The sequence below is a fragment of the Hemitrygon akajei genome, chromosome 7, assembly GCF_048418815.1.
Source record: "Hemitrygon akajei chromosome 7, sHemAka1.3, whole genome shotgun sequence".
In the NCBI taxonomy this organism is placed as follows: Eukaryota; Metazoa; Chordata; class Chondrichthyes; order Myliobatiformes; family Dasyatidae; genus Hemitrygon; species Hemitrygon akajei.
The window spans coordinates 5,066,464-5,090,777 of NC_133130.1; the positions used below are offsets into that span (position 1 = coordinate 5,066,464).

Sequence of the window (24,314 nt, forward strand, 5' to 3'; positions counted from 1 at the left end):
GAACAGGTTGATAGGGGGTAATGAAGCCATATAGCATGCTTACTTTTATTAACTGAGGCTAGTTTGAGTTGAAGAGTCAGGAAGTTATGTTGCAGATTTATAAAACTCTGGTTAGACTCCACTTGGAGTACTGTGTTCAGTTCTGGTCGCCTCATTACAGAACGTTGTGGAGACTGGCACAGCACTGGGCAGGGCCACTAACTCGAATCTTGAGTATTACTGGGGAAGCACTTTGGAAACAAGTGACCACAATTCCATTAGTTTTAAAAAAAGTAAAACAAAAGACAGGATTGTCCAATAAGATCTTAAATTGGGATGGCGCAATCTTGGAGATATTAGAAGGGTACTTGCAAAGAAAGGGACATTTTATAAGTAGGAGGTTTTAAAAAGTCTGATAATTGGGAGTTATTAAGTGAGATTCCAGGATTGAATGGCTTGTCATATGAAGAGCTTTTGATGGGTCTGGGCCTGTATTCGCTGGATTCAAAAGAATGAAGAGTGACCCCTACTGAAGGTGAACGGCCTTGACAGAGTGGATGTGGAAAGGAGGCTTTATATGATGGGAGAGTTTAAGACCAGAGGACACATCCTCAGAATGGAGGGGCTTCATTTTAGAACGGAGATGAGGATGAATTTCTGTAGACAGAGATTGATGAATATGTGGAATTATTTGCCACAGACAGCTGTGGAGACCAAGTCTTTGTGTATATTTAAGGTGGAAGTTGATCAATTCTTGGTTGATGAGGGCATGAAGGGATACAGGAAAAAGGCAGGAGATTGGGGCCGAGAGGAAAATGGGACCAGCTATGTGAAATGGCGGAGCAGACTTGATGGGCCAAATGGCCTAATTTGTATATCTTATTGTCTAAAGGGAAATCAGGAAGATTTCCTGACTTTAAACTCAGAGAAGATGCGAATGGAGAGAGTTGGTAGACTGCCAGACCCAGTGGACTTGGAGTGAGGGTCCGAGGGGCAGTGACAATCGGAGGAGGTCGACGGTGGACGGCTGGCTTATCAGTGAGCTTCAACATTGCGCAATAGGCTGTTTCATAAGAATGGGTCCTTTTTCTTTTTTTCCCATTTACTTTACTAACCATATAGTCAAAGTACAAATTATAAAGCTTAATCGTTTAATCGCATATTGCATACTGTTTGTTATTTCGGGGTACTGATTTGTAACAGGGAAAACATCGTGCAGCATCCACCCAAACAAGATTTCTTAAGTTTGGCCAGGCCAGGGGCTATCACTCCCTATATTAAGCCGCTAGCCGAAACAAATGTTACATGGTGAACTGCACTGCTGTATGTCCTAACCCTTGGTCTCTTATTTCTAACTGACAGAGCAGTAAACCACATCAGACTCTTCCATTATCACACTTAAGTAAATTAACAAAATAGTGGAATCTATGGGAAATCAAACCTTATTGTCAGGACTAATGTCCAAATCTTCAATCTCTCCTTCATGAGCTTGGAAGTCAAAACGTTTCTTCATACTTGGGAACTGGAAGTAGAAATATACATGGTTCACATTGAAATCCCCATTAACTTGTGTTTTTTTTAAAGTCCTATTCCTTGTTTAGATGCTCCCTCAAAGCAAAACAGTCATTGAGGTCCACCCTGAAACCAGATGCATATCTGTGAGTATAATCTTCCACATGTGCAACACCTGTTCAGCTCATGCCACAGGTTTTCTATGTTTCTCTGTTTCTCACTGGCACCTTGTCAGCATTCAAATGAAGCCACAGATTGTTGACCAGCAGCAGGGAATGAGGGATCCAGGAAATCAGTCAGAGAAACTTGGCTCACTGCTCTCTTGGTGGACAACCATCTTTCATGTGGAACCACAGAATGGTGACCAGGAGCAGGGAACCATTTTGATATGACTTGAGTCAGGATATAAACTTTGTCTAATTGGACAAATCCATATTTGCCCCATTTGGCATCAAACCAGGGTAACCCAACATTACTGAGATGTGGGGGCAAAAGGGAGAAATGGGTTGAGACAGGACTCTGGCACAAAGGGACACCTGTTAGGAGTTGCTGTTAGGGCCCATTGTGGCGCTGAAACTTTAAGACCTTTTTCCATGGAGGGAGGAGGAAGGGGTCACTGCAGTGGAGCTCATCTGAGTTGGAAGAATGCAAAATGGAGGAAGTGAAACAGTGATGCCCTGATTTGAATCTGCCAGGAGATTTGATAACAGTCAGTGCTGTGTGTGGTTTGTAATTTTGAGTGGCACTGGACTCACTCTAGTTGTCACAGTCAGAGACAGCAGGCAGAGGGGCTGGGCTCTGACTCACGTTGCGCACAAGCTAGTTAGAACACTTGCATTTCATCTACTGAAGCAGACACAACAACCACAAATTAACACGCACAAAATCTTTGTACCTCCCACAGCCGAATACATCCATCCACACCACCGGTTACAAGAATGGAGTGCTCCTGGTTAAAACGAACACTTTTCTGAAGGGCATCTGAACTGAAGTCAGTGTGAACAACATGAAGTGGTTCCACCACAATCTCTGAGCTCTCATTCCGCATGTCCCCACTTGCATTAGACAACGTTTTAGTGGCTTGCCTTCGCTTCTTTGTTTCCATCTTCTTCACTGCCCAGAGAAAACCAAACAGGAACTGAGACTGGAGACGGACAAATCAACCACAGTAGAAGGCGTGGAGCAGGGTGCTCGGGCTGAGGGGAAGGAGGGGTGGGTGGGGAAGGGGTCAGCAAGGGTTGATCAGGGTGGGTGGAGGTTCCAGCTGAAATTTGACTCTCATTGTTACCTGTTTCCTCTTTTTTGCTGTTTTTTGGCTCAACAGGTCTCTGTTTCTCTTCATGGATTCGGAGGATGTGACAAGTGGAGTCTTGTCCAATTGCCAGAATATCTCCAGCCACAGCCATGTTCATGGGGGCTCGGGTCTCCGTGTCATGGGAATGGAGAAGCATTGCCGACAAGCTGCCAGTGACACGCTCCAATCGCAGGAAATGCTGCAGGAACATCAAACAAGGGGAGAAGTAGTCAAATCAGTGAACATACTAAGCAAGTGGATTTGCATGGAAAACTGTACAATCACATCATTCAGCACAGGAGGAAGCCCTTCAGTCCATTACATACATAGAACATAGCCATGTAGCAGTTAGTGTGGGTCATTGGAATATGAAGTTCAATCCCAGTGTCATCTTTGAGGAGCCTGTAAGTCCTTTCGGTAGAGTGTGTGGGTTTCCTCTGGGTACTCCAGTTTCCTTCCACAGTCCAAAGATGTACCCTTCAATAGATCATTGCAAATTGTGTAGTGGTTAGGCTAGGGTTAAATAGGGGGATGTTGTGCGGCATGGCTCAAAGTGCCACAAGTGCCTAATTGGTGCTGTATCTCAATAAATAGAAATACAGCTCATTACAAGCCCTCAGCCCACAATGTTGTGCCAACCTTTTAACCTACTTCAAGATCAATGTAACCCTTCCCTCCTACACACCCTATTATCCTCAATGTTTCTTCCACCAATGTGCCTATCTATGAGTTTCTTAAATGTCCCTAATATAGCTGCCTCTACCACCACCTCTGGCAGAGCATTCCAAGCACCCAACACTCTGTGTTAGAAAAAAAACTTTCTCTGACATCCTCTCTATACTTTCCTCCCATCATTGTAAAAGGATGTCCTCTAGAATTGGCTAGTGTCACCCTGAGAAAAAGGAGTTTGCTGTCCACTCTATCTACACCTCTCATAATCTTATACACTTCTATCATCACTTCTTATCCTCTTTGTTCCAGAAAGAAAAGCCCTAGCTCAGCTGGCATATCCTCATAAGACATGCTCTTCAATCCAGACGGGCATCCTGGCATATTTCCTCTACACCCTCTCTAAACCTCCCATATCTTTCCTATAATGAGGTGACCAGAACAGAATACAATACTTTGAGTGTGGCCTAACCAGGGTTTTGTAGAGTTATAGAGACATAGAATAGTTCAGCATAGAAACAGACCCCTCAGCCCATCTAGTAGATGCCAAAACCATTTAAACTGCCTACTCCCATTGAGCTACACCTATCCAAACATCACTTAAACACTGAAATCGAGTCACATGCACAACTTGTGCTGGCAGCTCATTCCATGCTCTCATGACCCTCTGACCAAAGAAGTTTCCCTCTCATGTTCCCAACCATTTAGCATACATTTAGTTGTAGAAAAGCAGCATCAATCATTAAGATCCTCACCAGCCAGGTCGTGCCCTTTTCTCACAACTATCATAAAGTAGAAGACACAGGTGCTTCATGGTTCACACCACCAGGTTCAGTTTCTACCATCAGGCTCTTGACAAAAGGGGACAGCTACACTCATTTAAGGACTATTTCATGCTAGTTATTTATTGCTGTGTATTTCCATCTGCATTTACAGTTTGTTTACAGTTAACAGTTCCTAATGTTTACAGTTACTCTTCTATAGATTTGCTAAGTTTGGCCTGCAGGAAAAGAATATCGGGGTTGCATGTGGTAACTCTACGTACTCTGATAATAAATGTAATTTTGAACTTTGTCCACTACACCCCCAATCTTGGTGTCATCTGCAAATATGCTGATCCAGTTAACCACATTATCATCCAGATCATTAATACAGATGACAAATAACAATGGACCCAGTACTGGTCCCTGTGGCACTCCGCTAGTGGCAACCGTCTACTACCACTCTCTGGCTTCTCCCACAAAGCCAATGTCTAATCCAATTTATGACCACAGCTTTAATGCCGAGCAACTGAACCTTCTTGACCAACCTCCCATGCGGGACCTTGTCAAATCCTTACTAAAGTCCATGTAGACAACATACACTGCCTTGCCTTCATCCACTTTCCTGCTATCTTCCTCAAAAAACTTTAAAAGACTGGTTAGACATGACCTACCACACTCAAAGCCATGCTGACTATCCTTAATCAGTCCAAGTCTATCCAAATACTCATATATTATAGTCACTGGCCTATAATTCTTTTAAACAGTGGAAGAGCATTGGTTATCCTCCAGTCCTCTGGTACTTCTATTACTAAGCATGATTTAAATGTCTCTGCCAGGGCCTCAGTAATTTCTGCACTTGCCTCCCATAGAGGCAGAGGGAACATCTTGTCAGTCCTTGGGGATTATTCACTCTGAGCACTATTCACTATTGTTATGAACAGAGAGACAACATCTGCCGGAAGTAAATTCCTTGTATGTGCATAGGTACTTGGCGATTAAAGTCTGATTCTGATTTGCCTCAGGATATCAAATACCTTCTCCTCTGTAATCTAGAGGGACCATGAAAGTTGATGCCACTTACCTCATTTTGATAGACTCTGTCCATCTCCTCAGTAAATACAGATGCAAAAAAATGCATTTAAGATCTCTTTCATCTCCGATCATGGATTATCATTCTGATCTTCCAGAGTTGCAACATTATCTCGCAGCTCTTAAACTCAATTTCCCGACTAATGAAGGTCAACAAACCATACGTCCTCTTAACAATCCTATAACCTGCACAGAAACTTTGAAGAATCTATGGATCTGGACCCCAAGATCCCTCTGTTCCTCCACACTGCTAAGAGTCCTGAAATTGTCCCTATACTCTGCCTTTGGTTTGATCTTCCAAAGTGTAACTCCTTTTCCGGAATGAAGTCCGTCTGGCATTTCTCTTTTCTATCTGGAGCCTATCAATGTCCTTTAATAACCTGCAACAACCTTCTATGTGATCCACAACACCACCAACCATCTGCAAACCGAGACATCAAAGATATTTATCAGGAGTGCTGCATACACAGGGCCCTTAGCATTGTCAATGATCCCTCCCATTGGTCCAACAATCTCTGACTCCATACCATCATGCAGGAAGTACCGTAGCATTAGGAGGAATATTAGAATGGAAAACAGCTTCTTCCCCTAATACATATACTACTGAACTCCTTGCCACCACCCAGATCTCATAACACCATAAGACACAGGAGCAGAATTAGACCATTTGGCCCATCAAGTCTGCTCCAACATTCAATCATGGCTGATTGCTTTTCCCCTTCCTCAAACCAATTCCTCAGCCTTCTCCCTGTAACCTTTGATGCCGAGTCCAATCGAGGGGCGAGGTGGGGAGAGGTTGGGAGAGGGTGGGGGAGGGGGGGAGGAGGGGGCTCACACACATCAGGGAGAAGAGTTTAAAAAAGGAGCGTTTCACAAAGCTCAGCGTATTAGTGGTGGACCAATCAATTTGCAATTCATTAGCAGGAGCAAATATAAGTAAAGCAGGGTCAAAGCAAAGCGGCTGCTGTGTGAGTGGTTGAATTAAAAACTCACTAAATCACAGCTAATTAAATAAAGTAGGGATGATGCAGTATCAAGTGATATGCTGTAGCCACATGATGTGGTTCCTGGTGGACCCCATTGTGGTTCCGGGTGATCACATCTGCAGCACGTGTTTGCTGCTCGAGGAACTCAGGCTCAAAGTTGGTGTCCTGGAATCTGAGCTTCAAACACTGTGGCACATCAGGGAGGGGGAGAGTTACCTGGATTCTCTGTTTCATGAGGGAGTCACACACGTTAGATTAACTGCCTCAGATTTGGTCTGTTGTCAAGGACAAGAGGGTGAGACTGTGAGTGAGATGGGTAGTGGGATCCAACAGCTTGTCCAACAGGTCTGAGATTCTTAAACACGAAGTACACTGCAGATGCTGGGGTCAAAGCAACATGTACAACAAGCTGGAGGAACACAGCAGGTCGGGCAGCATCTGTGGAAACGAGCAATCAACGTTTTGGTCCTGACCAAGGGTCTCAGCCCGAAACGTTGACTGCTTGTTTCCACAGATGCTGCCCGACCTGCTGAGTTCCTCCAGCGTGTTGTAGGTCTGAGATTCCTACTCCCTGTGTGGCTGTAGGAAGGATGAACAACATAACTCTGGCACTGTAGTTCAGCGAACCATTCGGGGAGGGGGGAGCAGAAAGAAGAGAAATCTAGTGATAATTGGGGATACTGTAGTCAGGGGAATAGTCAGAGTTCTCCCAAATGCTGTGTTACCTGCCTGGTGCCTGGGTTCAGGACATTTATCTGACCAGCAGAGGAATCTGCAGTGGGAGGGGAAAGATCCAGTTGTCGTGGTCCATGTGGGTACCAGTGACATGGGTAGAATGAGGAAAGAGGTTCTGCTGAGGGAATTTGAACAGCTTGGGACTAAATTAAAAAGCAGAACCAAAAAAGGTGGCAATCTGTAGATTACTACCTGAGCCATGTGCAAATTGCCATAGGGTCAAGAAGATCAGAGAGTTAAATGTGTGGCTCAAGGATTGATGCGGGAGAAGTAGGTTTGAATTAATGGGAAACTGGCACCAGTATTGGGAGGGAGGGAGCTGTTCCAAAGGGACGGACTCCACCTGAACTGTGATGGGACCTGGATCCTAGTGAATCACATTATTAGGGCTGTGGATAGGGCTTTAAACTAAATAGTAGAGGGGAGAAGTATGGATAAAATACGAAAGAGAAGTGTGGATAAAGTAAAAGAAAAAGCAAAAGATAAAAAAAAAGTAAGAGTGGAGTGAAGAAAAGTCAAGTGCAAAAGAGTAAAAAAAATTACAAGATGTTAAAAGCACAATGAGTGTAAGGACACTTTATCTGAACACCCGTAGTATTTGAAATAAGGTTAGTGAACTTGAGACACAAATCAGTATAAAGGGGTTTAATGATTTAGTGACAAGATCAGGGTGATAGAGACGATACAACATCTAAGGAGCAGAATGTTGAATCCAAATGAGTAGACATTAGGAATGGTAAAAGGAAAAAAAATCACCGGTAGGAGTTGTCTATTGGCCATCGAATAATAACATTACAGTGGCACAGGAAATAAACAGAGAAATATCTGAGGCATGTAAGAATGGAACTGCAGTTATTGTGGGGGAATTTAACTTGCACATAGATTGGGTGAATCAAGTTGGTCAAGGCAGTCTTGAGGAGGACTTCATAGAATGCATCCATGATGGCTTTTTTGAACAGCATATTACTGAACTTACAAGGGAATGTGTCATCTTAGATCTGGTGCTGTGCAATGAGACAGGTAAAATTAGCAATCTTGTAGTTAGGGATCCTCTTTGAAAGAGTGATTACAGCACGATTGAGTTTCTCGTACAAATAGAGGGTAGAATAGTTCGATCGAAAACCAGTATATTGTGCCTAAACAATGGAGACTACAATGGGATGAGGGGGAATTTGGCTAGTGTAGACTGGAACACCGGCTATATGGTGGGATGGTTGAGGAACAGTGGAAGACTTTCAAAGAGATTTTTCACAGTGTTCAACAAAAGCATATTCCAATTAAAAGCAAGGACAGTAAGGGTGAGGAGCGCCAACCCTAGAAATTAAAGGAAGCATCAAACTAAAAGCTTGTGCATTCAAAAACACCAAGTAGTGGAAAACTAGAAGATTGGGAAAACGTTTAAAAGCAAAAAAGTACCACCAAGCAAGCAATAAAGGGGAGAGATTATGAAAATAAACTAGCACAAAATATAAAAACGGATAGTAGAAGTTTTTATAATTACAGTATATAAAGTGGAAAAGGGTGGCTGAAGTGAATGTCGGTCCCTTGGAAGATGAGAAGGGGGAATTGATATTGGATAATGAAGAAATGGCTGAGGCTTTGAATGACTTTTGTGTCAGTTTTCACGGTGGAAGACATGTCTAACATGCCAAAGAGAGATGCTATGGATGCGACAGGAAGTGAGGACCTCGATACAAAAGCTATCATTAAAGAGGTGGTGCTGAGCAAACTTGTGGGCGTGAAGATAGATAAGTCCCCTGGTCCTGATGGAATGCATTTCAAGTTGCTGAAAGAAATGGCAGAGGTTATAATTGAGGTCTTGGTGATAATTTACCAAAATTCTCTGGACTCTGGCCAGGTCCCAGTGGAATGGAAGATAGCAAATATCATGCCACTGTTCAAAAACTGATGTAGGCAAAAGGCAGGTAACAATAAACCAGTTAGTTTAACATCTGTAGTTGGGAAAGTGCTTGAAGTTATCATTAAAGAAGAAATAGCAAGGCATCTGGAAAGAAATGGATCCATCAGGCAGACACAGCATGAATTCAGCAAAGGCAGGTCCTGTTTGACAAACTTACTGGAGCTCTTTGAAGATATAACGAGCGCAGTGGATAGAGGGGAACAGATGGATGTTATTTATTTTTATTTCCAGGTGGTGTTCAATAAGGTGCCACGTAAAAGGCTAATCCATTAGATAAGGATGCACAGAGTTGGGGGTAATGTATTAGCATGGATAAAGGATTGGTTAACTAGTATAAAGCAGAGAGTTGGGATACATGGGTGTTACTCTGGTTAGCAATCAGTGGTGAGCGGTGTGCCACAAGGGTCGGTGCTGGACCCACAACTGTTCACGATATACATTAATGATCTGGAAGAGGGGATCGAGTGTCTACATTTGCTGATGATGCTAAATTGAGTGGAAGAACAAATTGTGCAGAAGATATGGAGAGTCTGCAGAGAGATATAGATAGGTTACGTGAGTGGGTAAGGGACTGGCAGATGGAGTACAATGTTGGTAAATACGAGGTCATCCAATTTGGAAGGAAAAATGAAAGAGTAGATTATTCTTTAAATGGTAAAAAAAACTGCACCATGCTGCTGTGCAGAGGGACTTGAGAGTGCTTGTGCATGAATCACAAAAGGTTGGTTTGCAGATGCAGCAGGCTATCAGGAAGACAAATGGAACATTGGCCTTCATTGCTAGATGGAGTGAATTTATGAGCAGGGAGGTTATGCTGCTAATGTACAGAGTACTGGTGAGGCCGCACCTGGAGTACTGTGGCAGTTCTGGTCTCCTTACCTGAGGAAGGATATACTGGCTTTGAAGGCAGTGCATAGGAGGTTCATCAGGTTGACTCCAGAGATGAGGGCGTTAAACTTGAGGAGATTTGAGTCAGCTGGGACAGTACTCGCTGGAATTCAGAAGAGAATGAGAGGGGATCTTATATAAACATATAAAATTATGAAAGTGATAGATAAGGCAGAGGCAGGAAAGTTGTTTCTACTGGTAAGTGAGACAAGGACTAGGGGACATAGCCTCAAGATTTGGGGGGGGGGGTGTAGATTTAGGATGGAGATGAGGAGGAACTGCTTTTCCCAGAGAGTGGTGAATTTATGCAATTCTCTGCCCAGTATTACAGTGGCGGCTACCTCAGTAAATATATGTAAGACAAAGGTGGATAAATTTTTGCACAGTAGAGGAATTAAGGGTTATGGGCAAAAGGCAGGTAGGTAGAGATGAGTCCATGGCCAGATTAACCATGATCTTATTGAACAGCAGTGCAGGCTCAATGGGCCAGATGTACGGGGAGGGTATACAAAACAGATACAGCTGTAACGTGACTTAACTCAGTGCTCACACTGATGAAGGCGAGAATCCCATATCCCTTTTTGCCAGAGAGAGCTAGTGACTTGGACACCAACATCTCTCTGTGAGTCTATACTCTTACAAGTCCTGCCATTTACTCTGTATGTTCCCCTTATACGTGACCTCTCAAAGTGCAACACCTCACATTTGTTCGGATTAAACAATATCTGTCATTTCTTCACCACATCTGCAACTAATCGATTACCTACCAAATCACTGTAATACTTGAAACAATCAATAAATAGACTGACTAGGGAATAGGAAGGACTAGAAAATAAGCCTGGTCAGGTATACAAAGCTTGAGCCGAAAAGTATTTTCAATTCCACACATTTTAAAATAAACACATAACAGCACAGGAACAGTCCCTTTGGCTACATGTTTGTCTGTCATAGGGTTCACAGAATTCTACAACATGGAAACAGACCTTTTGCCCCAACTCATCCATACTAAACAAGGTCCCCATCTACGCTACAACACACACAAAATGCTGGTGAAACACAGCAGGCCAGGCAGCATCTATAGGGAGAAGCGCTGTCGACGTCTCGGCCTGAAATGTCGACAGTGCTTCTCCCTATAGATGCTGCCTGGCCTGCTGCGTTCCACCAGCATTTTGTGTGTGTTGTTTGAATTTCCAGCATCTGCAGATTTCCTCGTGTTTGCTCTTTGAAGCCTCTGCCAGTGATGCCTACACTGAAGAAGTTTAAATCTTCTCTTCGACGGGAGTTCAGTGAAACCCTCTCTTGCTACTCCCCATCTATAATTCCTTCAGCCCTTCAACACTTCAATCATATTTTGATCCAGACCCGCTATTACAGCCATATATCCTTCCTTGGAACGTGTCTCCACCACCAACTGACTCCAGTTGGCTTCAGGATCCGTTTTCGAGCTTCTCAATTTGGACCTTCTGAGGATCCCAGGTACTCACATTTAATTGACTGCCTCCCGTTGTTTCTCCTGTCAAGCTCTGAGGGCGACACTCTCCGCCATGAGAAGGTACCTGGCGTCCCTATCACAATCCCTTCCACGCCTCCGGGACACCTTTTTCTCCGTTTGCAATGGACCTGTCTGTTATTTCATCCTCCGTCGGATCCATGCGTGCAATCACCGTTTCTTTGACTTTATCACGTCCTGAAAGGATCGCAAGATCTTCCATCTGCAGACCCCAGAGCATGGACTTCGTATCGCAGCCCCGGGCCCGGCCGTCGATCTCAGCTGCCCCAGCAACCCAAGGCATATTGAAAATCCGGACTCCAGCACCATCAACGCAGGTTCCAACGACTGTGGACAGCTTCAAAGCGATTGCGCAACCATCAACTGCGACTCCAGCCTTGAACTCCAGGCCGGGTCTTCACATGCTGCGATTGTGACTCCCGTCTCCCCTTCCCCCACCACCACTCTGAAATCCCCTCTCCCTCAGATCCCATCGCCAGCTCCTGGGTCCTCAGAGGCTCCATCTTCCTCTCACCCCAACCCTTCCTTCTCCACTGACACTACCAGCCTTCCCCCCCCCCCCCCCCCCCCCCCGATTCCATCTCTCATCCGTACCGGGTCTTTACCATTCCCTCCGACCTTCAACTCTCTGAGGCAGAGAGCTCTGTCCTCAGTAAGTGCCTCAGCTTTATTCCTCTTCGCCCACACCCTAGTCCTGACGAAGGGTCTCGGCCCGAAACGTCGACAGCGCTTCTCCCTATAAATGTTGCCTGGCCTGCTGTGTTCCACCAGCATTTTGTGTGTGTTGTTCAAATTTCCAGCATCTGTAGATTTCCTCGTGTTTCCCCATCTACGCTAGATTCATTCACCTGCATTTGACCAACCTTTCGAATAGTAAAAAGCCTAGATAGAGAGTATGTGGAGAAGATGTTTTCTCTAGTGGGGCAGTCTAAAACCAAAGGATACAGCTTCAGAATAGAGGGACATCCATTTAGAACAGAGATGAGGAGGAATATCTTGAGCCAGAGGGTGATGAACCTGTGGAATTCATTGCCACAGACAGCAATGAATGGCAAGTCATTGGGTGTATTTATGGCAGAGGTTGATAACTAGGGCATCAAAGGTTACGGAGAGAAGGCAACAGAATGGGGTTGAGAAGGATAATAAATCAGCCATGAGGGATTGGACACAATGGGCTGAATGCCCTAATTCTGCTCCCCTGTCTAAAGGTGTTATAACATAGAAATGTACAGCACATTACAGGCCCTTCAGCCCACAATGTTGTGCCCACCATATAACCTACTCCAGAAGCTGCCTAGAATTTCCTTACCACATAACTCTATTTTTCTAAGCATAATATACCTATCGAAGTCTCCTAAAATATTCTGTTGTATCCGTCTCAATCACTGTTACTGGCAGTGCCTCCTACGCACCCAGCACTCAGTGTGAAAAATTTACCCCAACATCCCCTCTGTACCTACCTCCAAGCACCTTAAAACCATGCCCCCTTGTGTTAGCCATTTCAGCCCTGGGGAAAAGCCCTGGATCAATGTCACTCATCTTCTACACCTCCATCAGATCACCTCTCATCCTCCATCACTCCAAGGAGAAAAGGCAGAGTTCACTCAACCTATTCTTAAAAGGCACGCTCTCCAATCCAGGCAACATCCTGATAAATTTCCTCTGCACTCTCTCTTAAATATCCACATCCTTCCTGTGGTGAGGTGACACAGAACTGAACGCTCCAAATGGAGTCTAACTAAAGTCTTATATCGCTGTAACATTACCTCACGGCTCTTGAACTCAATCCCACAGTTGATGAAGGCCATTACACCATGCGCTTTCTTAACAACACTGTCAACCTGTGCAGCAGCTTTGAGCACCCTATGGACACAGACCCCGAGATCTCTCTGATCCTCTACACTGCCAAGAGTCGTATCATTAATGTTATATTCTGTCTTCAAATTTGGCCTTCCAAAATGAACCACTTCACATTTATCTGGGTTGAACTCCATCTGCCACTTCTCAGCCCAGTTCTACACCCTATCAATATTGCACTGTAACCTCTGACAACCCTCCACACTATCCACAGCACCCCGAACATTTATGTCATCAACAAACTTACTAACATACCCTTCTATTTCCTCATTCAGGTCATTTATAAAAATCACAAAGAGGAAGGATCCCAGAACAGATTCCTGCAGAATACCACTGGTCACCACCCTCCATGCAGAATACCAACCATCTACAACCACCCTTCGCCTTCTGTGGGCAAGCCATTTCTGGATCCACAAAGCAAGGTCCCCTTGGCTCACATGCTTCAGTACTTTCTGAATGAGCTTTGCATGGGGAACCTTATCAAATCTTACTGAAATCCATATTCACTCCATTTGCTGCTCTACCTTCATATATGTGTTTTGTTACATCCTCAAAGAATTCAATCAGGCTCATAAGGCATGGCCTGTCCTTGACAAAGCCATGCTGACTATCCTTAATCAGATGATGTCCCTTCAAATGCTCATAAACCCGCCTCTCAGGCTCTTCTCCAACAACTTGCCAACCACTGAAATAAGAGGCACTGGTCTACAATTTCCTGGGTTATCTCTACTCCCTTTCTTGACAAAGGATCAATATTTGCAACCTTCCAATCCTCCAGTACTTCTCCCATCCCTATTGATGATGCAAAGATCATCACCAGAGACTCAGCAATCTCCTCCCTAGCATCCCACAGTAGTTGGGGTACATCACATCCTGACCCGGTGACTTACCTAACTTGATGATTTTCAAAAGCTCCAGCACATTCTCTTTCTTAACATCTATATGCTCAAGCGTTTCAGTCCGCAGTAAGTCGTCCCTACAATTGCCAAGGTTCTTTTCCCTAGTGAATACTGAAGCAAAGTATTCATTAACTACCTCTGCTACCTCCTCCGACTCCATGCACACATTTCCAGTGTCATGATTGGCCTGATTGGCCCTATTCTCACATGGCTCATTCTCTTGCTCATGTGTATACCTTGAAGTTTTCCTTAATCCTACTCGCCAAGGCCTTCTTGTGGCCCCTTCTAGGTCTCTAAATTTCATTCTTAAGTTCCTTCCTGGCAACCTAATTTTCTAGAGCTCTAACAGTAACTAGTTTCTTGAACCTTTCATTAGCTTTACTTTACTTCTTAACTAGATTTTCTACATCCTTTGTATACCATGGTTCTTAAACCCTACCATCCTTTCCCTGCCTCAATGAAACATACTTATTCAAACATGAATATTTGCCATATTTCTGCCATGCATTTTCCTGAGAACATCTGCTCCCAATTTTAGCTTCCAAGTTCCTGCCTGATAGCATCATATTTCCCCCTACCCCAATTAATTTTTTTCCCTAAATTGTTCACTCCTGTCCCTCTCCAGCGCTACGATGAAGGAGATAGAGGTGTGATCACTACCTCCAAAATGTTCTCCCACTGAGAGATCTGACACCTGACCAGATTCATTTCCCAATACCAGATCAAGTACAGCCTCTGCTCTAGTTGGCTTATCTACACATTACGTCAGGAAACAGTGATTCCTTGAGGGTTGAGTTAAGAAACTGCAAGGGTAAAAGTTCCCTGATGGCAGTGGCTGGGAGGTGGGCCACAGATTTCAACAGGAAATTGAAAAGGTGAGTCAAAAGGGCAATGTTATAGTAGTAATGGGAGATATTGCGTCAGGAAACCTTTCTAAACACACCTAGCAAACTCACCCCATCAAAACCCCTTGCTCCAAGGAGATGCCAGTTAATATTAGGAAAGTTAAAATCATCCATCACAACAACAGTAGACAATCCCTCCATGACTTCCTCCTTTTCTGCTGCCGTTAATACTATCCCTGATTAGCAATGCCACGCCCCCACCTCTTTTGCCTCTCTCCCTGTCCCTTTTGAAACATCTGAAGCCCAACACACTCAGCAGCCTTTCCTGCCCCTGGGACATTCAAGTTTCTATAATGGCCACAATGTCATAATTCCTTGTATTGATCCATGCCTTAATTTCATCCGTTTTGCTTTTGATACTCTTTGCATTAAAATAGACACATCTCATGTAATCTGGCTGAGTGCCTCTTTGCTCTACCATCTGCCTATCCTTCCTCACAAACTCCCTACGAACTGTCTCTACTTGTGTGCGAACCGCCCTATCCTCTGCCTCTTCAATTCTGTTCCCACCTCTGTAAATCTAGTTTAAACTTTTTGTGAACCTTTTCTCACCACGTATCTAGCCAAATATCTTTCAAGTGTGGTTTTTGCACTGTGTGAGCATGATGCCAATTTACACTAATCCCATCTGCCTCAGCATGACTCGTGTCTCTCCAATCCTTGCTTAGAACATAAGACCACAAGACACCAGAGCAGAATTAAGCCTTTGGCCCATTGAGTCTGCTCTGCTATTTAATCATGGCTAATCACTTTTTCTTCTCATCCGCCCCACTCCCCAGCATTCTCCCTATAACCTTTGATGCCATGTCTAATCAAAAACCCATCAAGCTCAGCCTTAAATTCCCCCAGTGACCTGACCTCCACAAATGCCTGTGGTAATAAATTCACCACCCTCTGGCAAATGGAAGTTCTCTGCATCTCTGTTTTAACTGGACACCTCTCTATCCTGAGGCTGTGCCCTCTTGACTTCCTCACCATGGGAAACATCTTTTCCACATCTACTCTGTCTAGGCCTTTCAACATTCAAAAGGTTTCAGTGAGATTCCCTGGCTCCACCTTTCTAAATTCCAGTAGGTACAAACCCAGGGCTATCGAACGTGCATGCCGAAATCTCCCGTGACTATCATAACATTGCTCTTTTGACACAACTTTTCTATTTCCTGTTGAAACCTGTGGTCCACATATGGAGGTTGAGGCCTGTATATAATTGCCTTTTACCCTTGCAGTTACTTAACTCAACCCATAAGGATTCAACATCTTAGGATCCCATTCACATATTTCTACTGATTTGATGCCATTCCCTCTACCAAACTTCCTCCCCCTCTGATACAACTGTAACCCTGGACATTCAGTTCCCAACTACAACCATCCTTCAGCCACGATTCAGTGATGGTCACAACATCATACCTGACAATCTGTAATAGTGCAACAAGATCATCCACTTCATTTCTGATTCTCTGAATCAGAAGCATATATTGAAGTATATTTGCTACCCTTTTTGATTTTACATCATTAATGCACTGGTACTCGCCCTGCTGGCTGCAATTATTTCCTATCAGTCTGACTGCATGCTATCATTCCTAGGACATCCAGATAACAAAAGATACCTAAGACAGACTATTATTTATTGACTTGGGCTCTGACTTCAATACTATAATTCCAAACAAACTCATCTCCTTCATACTTTCTCTGCTGAACATTTAGTTGCCTTCTGTTCGTTTTTAAAAGCTTCCCAATCCTCCCACTATTTTTTGCCATATTGTATACTATCTCTTTTGATTTTATTGCTTTCGTGGACTCCCGTTTTCCCACCGTTGCCGCATCCTCCCTTTGGAATGGCTTCTTCAGATAAACCGATCCTGCGCCTTCCGAATTACTCCGAGAAACTCCAGCATTGCTGCTTTGTTGTCATCCATGTTCGTGTCCCCTGCCAATCAACTTCGGCCAGCTCCTCTCTCTTGCCTCTGTAGTCACCTAAGCTATAAATATCCAAAAGTCCAGATATTCTCTGTTCGAGTGCGCCTGACAATGGAGATCGTTCGGCCCATTAAGTACATGACAGCTAGAGACGCACCGCCGTTTGGGACAGAAGGACGTCCCTTGGCCTGGGTTGTTCAGGGCTTGGAGCCGCTGAGCCTCGCTTCACTTACCACTCCATTGCTGATGCCGGTTTTAGAGGCACCTCCTCCGCCCGCGGTCACCACCAGGTCGGCCCGCGGGACACTGACCGTGTAGAGCGGGAAAGGCGCGCGATACAACTCCGCGGCACCTCGGCGGCCCATCACCGCCGGAAAAGAGTAGGCCCTGCCTCCGCCTCGCCGTCCTAGGCCTGTAGCTTAAACACCAGGGCTTCCTTCAAACCGGACAGCAGACACATCAGCACCGAGCGACAAAGGTGACAACCGGGAGGCGGAGTTCTTACCTGCTCCGCCTCAGAGGGGCACAGGGACGGCTGCCATGCTTGTGCGGGGCAGTGGGGAAGAGGGAAGTCGGTGCCATGTCTAATCGGGGCACAGTTATGATTGCCGCCATAACTGTGCGGGGCAGTGACGAACAGATGCCATGTCTGTGTGGGGTAGGGGCGGTGGGAGGATGTCAGCAGGTCAGACAGCATCTTTGGATAGGAATCATCAATCTACCTTTTGGGTCAGGACCCCATCAGGACTTTTAAAAATAAAGGGCAGAAACCAGCATCTGCGGAATCACAAACAAGAGACAATCTGCAGATGCTGGAAATCTGAGCAACACACGCAGCCCTGCCGAGGCATCGAATCGTCGTCTGTCTGTACTTCTTTCCATAGATGCTGCCTGGCCTGCTGAGTTCCTCCAGCATTTTGTGTGCGTTGCTTGGATTTTCTTTTGTTTGTAATCTGCAGGAATATCTGTGGCCATCTGTGCGAGGCGGGTGGGGTGGAATTGGTGACTGACACGGGATAAGAGGCTCGCCATAGACGCATGATACTGCAAATAAGAAATTATTAGAAAACAACAACAAAAAAACACGCAGGAGGAACTCATCTATTTCCTTACGGCACATGGAACTGATACCATTTTTGTGAGCGGAATAGCGGAAATCATCGCCATGTGTTTCCGGGGCACGGGGTCTGGGTGTAGTGGGAGAAATGGATGCCTGTCTGTGCAGAGCACCGGTACCACCATGTCTGATACGCAAACTGGTAAAACGATCTCAGCAGCTCAGGTAACACCAAAGTCGAGATTTCGGGCCAAGACCTTCATCAGCAGACTGAAAACATGTACCACCACGTTTAAAAACAGCTTTTTTGACTCCACGGTCAAGAAAGCTCACCAACGCCTCTATTTTCTAAGGAGGCTAAAGAGCTGGACTGTGCACACATCGATATCCAGATCATTCGACAGATACACTGTTAAGAGCACCCTAAAGAGCTGTATCACTGCTTAGTGTGGAAACTGCTCTGGTGGACAGTAAGGTTCTGCAATGGGTAGTCAAAAATGCCCAACTCATCATCTGCACCTGCCTACCCACCATTAAGGACATATATATAGAAAGGTGCTGGAAAAAGGCCAACACTATCATGGAGGATCCCACCCACCCTGCTCATGAACTGTTTGTCTCACTGTCATCTTTGAGGACACAACGCACCATGTAAGATTCAAAATTAAGATGTGCGTTTCTGACAGGTCCGGGTTAAAGTCAAAGGACAAATGTGATTTAATTATGTCTGGGTTAAAGTCTGTAAACAAGTGTGATCTAATTATGAATGCAGAAGCCTTGACAAAATTAACTGTTTGTGGAATCATTGAAGTCCTGAGATATGGACTATTGTTTTACAGAAACGTGTAAAAAAAACTCCAAATATGGAATGGGAAAACACTGTGTACCTCCCGAGTCAGGGAGGAGGGGTGGTAAGGAAGAAGGATAAAACCTGCTGCCCTGTAAGGTTCAGGGTTCCCTTCTCTGAATGGGGCCCAGCTCTGCAGAACTGTTAATAAACTTTGTTTCCTTGAATTTGTCTTGAAGCCATTATTCGGGAGCGTGGCTCGTTTCTGACAACTTGGGGCGCTCGTCCGGGATCCACACTCCAGCCATGAGGGGGGCAAGGAAGGACATCGGAGAAGGTGCACCCTGCCGAGTTCGGCAGTCCCTGATTCCGTGCTCGTCGCCCCGCGCGGCTTGAGCGAGTGATATCCGGCGGACTCAAGGAAACAAAGAGGGGTTGTCGAGGCAGTTGAGACAGTGAGCGATCGAGTAATTTCTGTGCACAGGACCCAGGTAAGAAATTGAATTCCTGTAGAGACGTAGTACACAAGAATCGTGGAACTGCGGGGTTCCTGCAGGTGATTTCTCCTGTAGAGACGTAGTACACGAGAATTGTGGAACTGCGGGGTTCCTGCAAGTGATTCTTCCTGTAGAGACGTAGTACACGAGAATTGTGGAACTGTGGGGTGCCTGCAGGTGAATTCCTGGGCGATCGCGGGAATACAGGTTCCGGAATTGGACAGGAGTGACCAAGCTAGGTGGGTCACATTCAAATTAAATTCCTGCAGAGACGTAGTGCACGAGAATTGTGGAATTACGGGGTGCCTGCGGGTGGATTGGAACCGAGCAAGTCCTCGAGATGGGGAATAAGGGGTCTAAGAGAGAAAAGGGTAAAGGAAATCCAGGCGCCAATGATGAAAAATACCCCGGGGTACCCCCTGATAGTCCGTTGGGACGGATGTTAGAAAATTGGGATTATGGGAGGCGAAAAGGGAAGTCAAAGAAAAAAATGACACAGTACTGTGAATTCTGGTCCCGCCAGCCGATCCAAGGGTCGGCTGTGTGATGGCCTAAGTTCGGGTCTAGCGAGGATTGGGTACAACAAACCCTTAATCTGTACGTGAATTCAAAACCTAACGTTAAACCCGAAGAAAGTGATTATGCCCTATGCTGGTTACCAACGACAAATAGTTATAAATTGAAAACGATAAATGAAGGGGGACAGAAAAAGAATACATGGGAGGTGCTCGACCACCTGCCGCCCCATATGTGCCCCCTACCGCTCCGCAAATCGAAGACCCTGAGACAGAGGTTGGCCAACAGCTGATTCGTGTTGAATTTGTATCGAAAGCATGGCCAGATATAAGAAAAAACTGGAAAAACTAGAAGATTGGAATACTAAACCCTTAAGTGAACTACTTAGGGAGGCACAGAAAGTGTTTGTAAGAAGGGATGAAGAGAAACAAAAGAAGACGGCAAGAATAATGGTCCAGACAGTGCGACAAGTAACCACAGATAGTAGAGAGAGAGAGACAGGGACCATGGTTGGATCGAGGTAGTAGCCAGGAGCAAGGAGGAGGGCTAAGGAAGGCTTTAAGATGTTTTCACTGCAACGAAGAGGGACACTTCAGGCGCGAGTGCCCCAGATACCGACGGGAAGTGCGCTCGTACACTATGATGGAGGATGAAGACTAGGGAGGTCGGGGGTTCCACCCCTTGGGGATGAATTATCGGCAGGAACCCCTGGTAAATTTAAAAGTAGGTCCCCAAGGGTCAGATACAACCTTTGTGGTAGATTCGGGTGCCGAAAGATCTAGCGTAATCCAGATACCTCCCGGCGCCCGAACCGGAACAAAGGTAATGGGAGTATCCGGTATTGGAGGCAAAATAATACAAGTACCTGTTATAGAAAACGTGAAAATTGAACATGAGGATAGGGTAACGGGACAGGACCTACTTTTGTTACCCTCTGTGAGATTCAACCTGCTCGGGCGGGATCTGCAAGTCAGGCTAGGCATCGGGACTGTGCCCAGGAACGGGAAGATAATGGTATAGCTGTTTGCCCTCAGGGAAGAAGACGATAGGAAAATAAGCCCGGAGGTATGGTACCAGGAAGGGAACCGGGGGGGTTTGAACGTCCCCCCTTGCAAATCTCACTATTACCTAACAGTTCGCCAGTACGGAGAAAACAGTACCCTATTTCAATGGAAGGAAGAAAAGGGCTGCAGCTGGTGATTGAAGGACTGATCGCTGACGGACTACTGAAGGAATGTATGTCACCGTATAATACCCCAATACTCCCGGTGCGAAAGCCAGATGGGACTTATCTGATGGTACAAGACCTGCGGGGCCTAAATGCAGTAGTCCAAACCCGATACCCGGTAGTGCCCAACCCTTACACACTGATGAGTAAGATCTCCCCTGACCATGAATGGTTCAGTGTAATAGATCTAAAAGATGCCTTCTGGAGTTGCCCGCTAGAAGAGAGCAGTCGTGACATGTTTGCGTTCAAATGGGAAAATCCTACGACGGGGCGGAAAAGACAACTCCGGTGGACGGTCCTGCCACAGGGGTTCACCGAATCACCTAACCTATTTGGGCAGGTCTTGGAGCAAGTACTAGCAGAATTCCAATGTGCTCCAGAGAGCCAACTGCTACAGTATGTGGACAATCTATTACTATCCGGGCCAACACAGGAAGGGGTGCAGGAAGACACCATCAGACTACTGAACTTCCTGGGGAAGCAGGGGCTACAGGTCTCAAAGAAAAAGTTACAATTTGTAGAAAAGGAAGTAAGGTATCTGGGACACTGGGTCAGTAAAGGACAGCGATGCATTACCCCAGAAAGGATAGCTGGAATAACGGGAATGTCACTACCACGTACCAAGAAGGAGATACGCACCAGTTAATTTGCGATGCACTTGATATCGAATGGAAGTACCATACCCCGTGGCATCCCCAGAGTTCGGGAAGAGTAGAACGAATGAACAGCACCCTAAAGGCACAACTGACCAAGTTGATGTTAGAAACCAAACTACCATGGACTAAGTGTCTCCCTATTGCCCTTTTAAGAATACGAACAGCGCCCCGCAAGGACATAGGAATATCCCCATATGAGATGTTGTTCGGATTCCCGTATTGGAATAAGGTGGAAGGGTACCCCACGCTACAAGGGGGTGATATCTTTGTAAGGGACTATTTACTGGCACTGTCCCGTTCCTTTGCAGAACTGTGGAAAAAGGGTCTCTTGGCCCAGACTCCGTTGCTCGATTTTGCTTTACATCAGATCGTGCCTGGAGATTGGGTTCTGGTAAGGACCTGGAAGCCGGAGAGGTTACAGCCACAGTGGGAAGGCCCTTTCCAGGTCCTGCTAACAACAGAGGCAGCTGTACGGACAAAAGAAAAAGGGTGGACACACGCATCCAGGGTAAAAGGACCGGTGAAGCCCGAAAGCCGCACTGAGTGGACCTGTGTTCCCGGTGAAGAACCGATGGTGGTGAGGCTAAAAAGGCAGCAAAAATGAACTCTATGTGGACTGTAACATTATTGACTGTAATATATTTGATTCTATATGTCGGGGAAATTGAAGGGAAATGTGACAAATGCAGAACCGTGGTACGAGTGGGGCAGAGGGTGTTCCCAGGATCATTTGTGTCCCACTCGCATGTGAATGATCGATGCTATGATCTAAGCAAGAGAGAAACATGTTGGGAGAATAGTAAACCTTATTACCAAGTCTATAATAAAGGATACATGGGACGGGGGGGACCATGAGAAGTCTCAGCTGTCCCAGGAAAGACCGGAGTTCTTCCTCCTGCATCAGGAGGGTGACCGGAAGCTGGGAATTAAGCTGTTTGATTCATTAAGGAGAGAAACACGGGAGATAAAGGTGGGCAAGTGGGGTGATGAGGGGCCACCAGCTCGCATCATTGAATACTATGGGCCAGCGACCTGGGCCCAGGATGGGTCGTGGGGGTATCGCACTCCTGTCTACATGTTAAACCGAATTATTAGACTGCAGGCGGTGGTGGGAGTGATAACCAATCAAACGGCACTGGCATTGGAGCTGTTGGCAAAACAGCAGAGTCAGATGCGAACAGCAATATACCAGAACAGGCTGGCTGTGGATTACCTATTGGCCTCTGAAGGCGGGGTATGTGGGAAGTTCAATCTTACAAACTGTTGCCTTAAGATAGACGACAGTGGAAAGGCCGTGTTAAAAATATCCGACAAAATTCGGAAACTGGCCCACGTGCCAGTACAAACCTGGAGATCCCTGGGGAACATGAGTTGGCTAGATGGGCTACTGGGAGGTAGTTGGTGGCGCACCGCTCTCCTAGTAGCAGGCGGGGGTCTAATGATTCTCTTACTTTTGCCGTGTTTGATTCCTTGTATACGAACACTGATCAGGCGCAGTATATTCCAGCTCCAGGCAGTAGCAATATCCCATCATGGGACAAACGAGCTAAAACTTATGCTATTAAAGAAGAAAGTGGGCCCCCTGGGAGTGAGAGAAATGCTAGCTGAAACGCACATCTTAAAAAGAAAAAGGGTGGTATTGTAAGATTCAAAATTAAGATGTGCATTTCTGACAGGTCCGGGTTAAAGTCAAAGGACAAATGTGATTTAATTATGTCTAGGGACAACTGTGATTTAATTATGTTTAGGGACAAATGTGATTTAATTATGTCTGGGTTAAAGTCTGTAAACAAGTGTGATCTAATTATGAATGCAGAAGCCTTGACAAAATTAACTGTTTGTGGAATCATTGAAGTCCTGAGATATGGACTATTGTTTTACAGAAACGTGTAAAAAAAACAACTCCAAATATGGAATGGGAAAACACTGTGTACCTCCCGAGTCAGGGAGGAGGGGTGGTAGGGAAGAAGGATAAAACCTGCTGCCCTGTAAGGTTCAGGGTTCCCTTCTCTGAAGGGGCCCAGCTCTGCAGAACTGTTAATAAACTTTGTTTCCTTGAATTTGTCTTGAAGCCATTATTCGGGAGCGTGGCTCGTTTCTGACACACCAGGACCACTAGACTCCCTCAAGCTGTCAGATCAACACTTCAATCTATTAATTCACCCCAATGAAATCCCCCGCGACAAGCATAACATTGCCCTTTTTAACATGCCTTTTCTATCTGTCTTTATCATTTGTAGCCCACATCCTGACTACAGTCTTGCAGCCTCTATACAACTCCCATCAGGGTCTTTTTACTCTTGTAGTTTTTTAGCTGTACCCAAAAGAAATTGCAGATCTATCGATTCTATATTACCTCTTCCTTCTGACTTCATTTTTTAACGAACAGAGTCACAGTGCCCCTTCTGCCTACTTGCCAGTCTTTTTGGTACAAAGTATGTCATAGAAGCATAGAAAACCTGCAGCACTATACAGGCCCTTCGGCCCACAAAGCTGTGCCTAACATGTCCCTACCATAGAAATTACCTACGATTACCCATAGCCTATTTTTCTAAACTCCATGTAATTATCCAGGAGTCTCTTAAAAGATCCCAGACATTCCACCTCTCCCGGAAGTTCCAGGAGTCTCCCGCATATTGATAGCAGCT

General features: G+C 45.4%; 1 protein-coding gene and 1 long non-coding RNA gene across 2 annotated transcripts in view; one reads left to right on the top strand and one right to left on the bottom strand.

Annotated features, from left to right (window-relative positions):
- Positions 1–17,421, bottom strand: part of preb (prolactin regulatory element binding) — a 60,767-nt gene extending 43,346 nt beyond the window's left edge. The window contains exons 1-4 of the mRNA XM_073050335.1: positions 17,159–17,421; positions 2,780–2,984; positions 2,387–2,604; positions 1,421–1,501 (exon numbers count right to left, since the gene is read on the bottom strand). Of these exons, the coding sequence (XP_072906436.1) occupies positions 1,421–1,501; positions 2,387–2,604; positions 2,780–2,984; positions 17,159–17,290 (636 nt within the window). The 5' untranslated portion in view covers positions 17,291–17,421. The remainder of the gene's footprint in view (positions 1–1,420; positions 1,502–2,386; positions 2,605–2,779; positions 2,985–17,158) is intronic.
- Positions 17,422–17,532: 111 nt separating this feature from the next.
- Positions 17,533–23,726, top strand: LOC140730185 (uncharacterized). Its single transcript, XR_012099523.1, has 2 exons — positions 17,533–18,633; positions 19,009–23,726. It is a non-coding gene; the product is annotated as an uncharacterized lncRNA (long non-coding RNA).
- Positions 23,727–24,314: the final 588 nt, after the last annotated feature.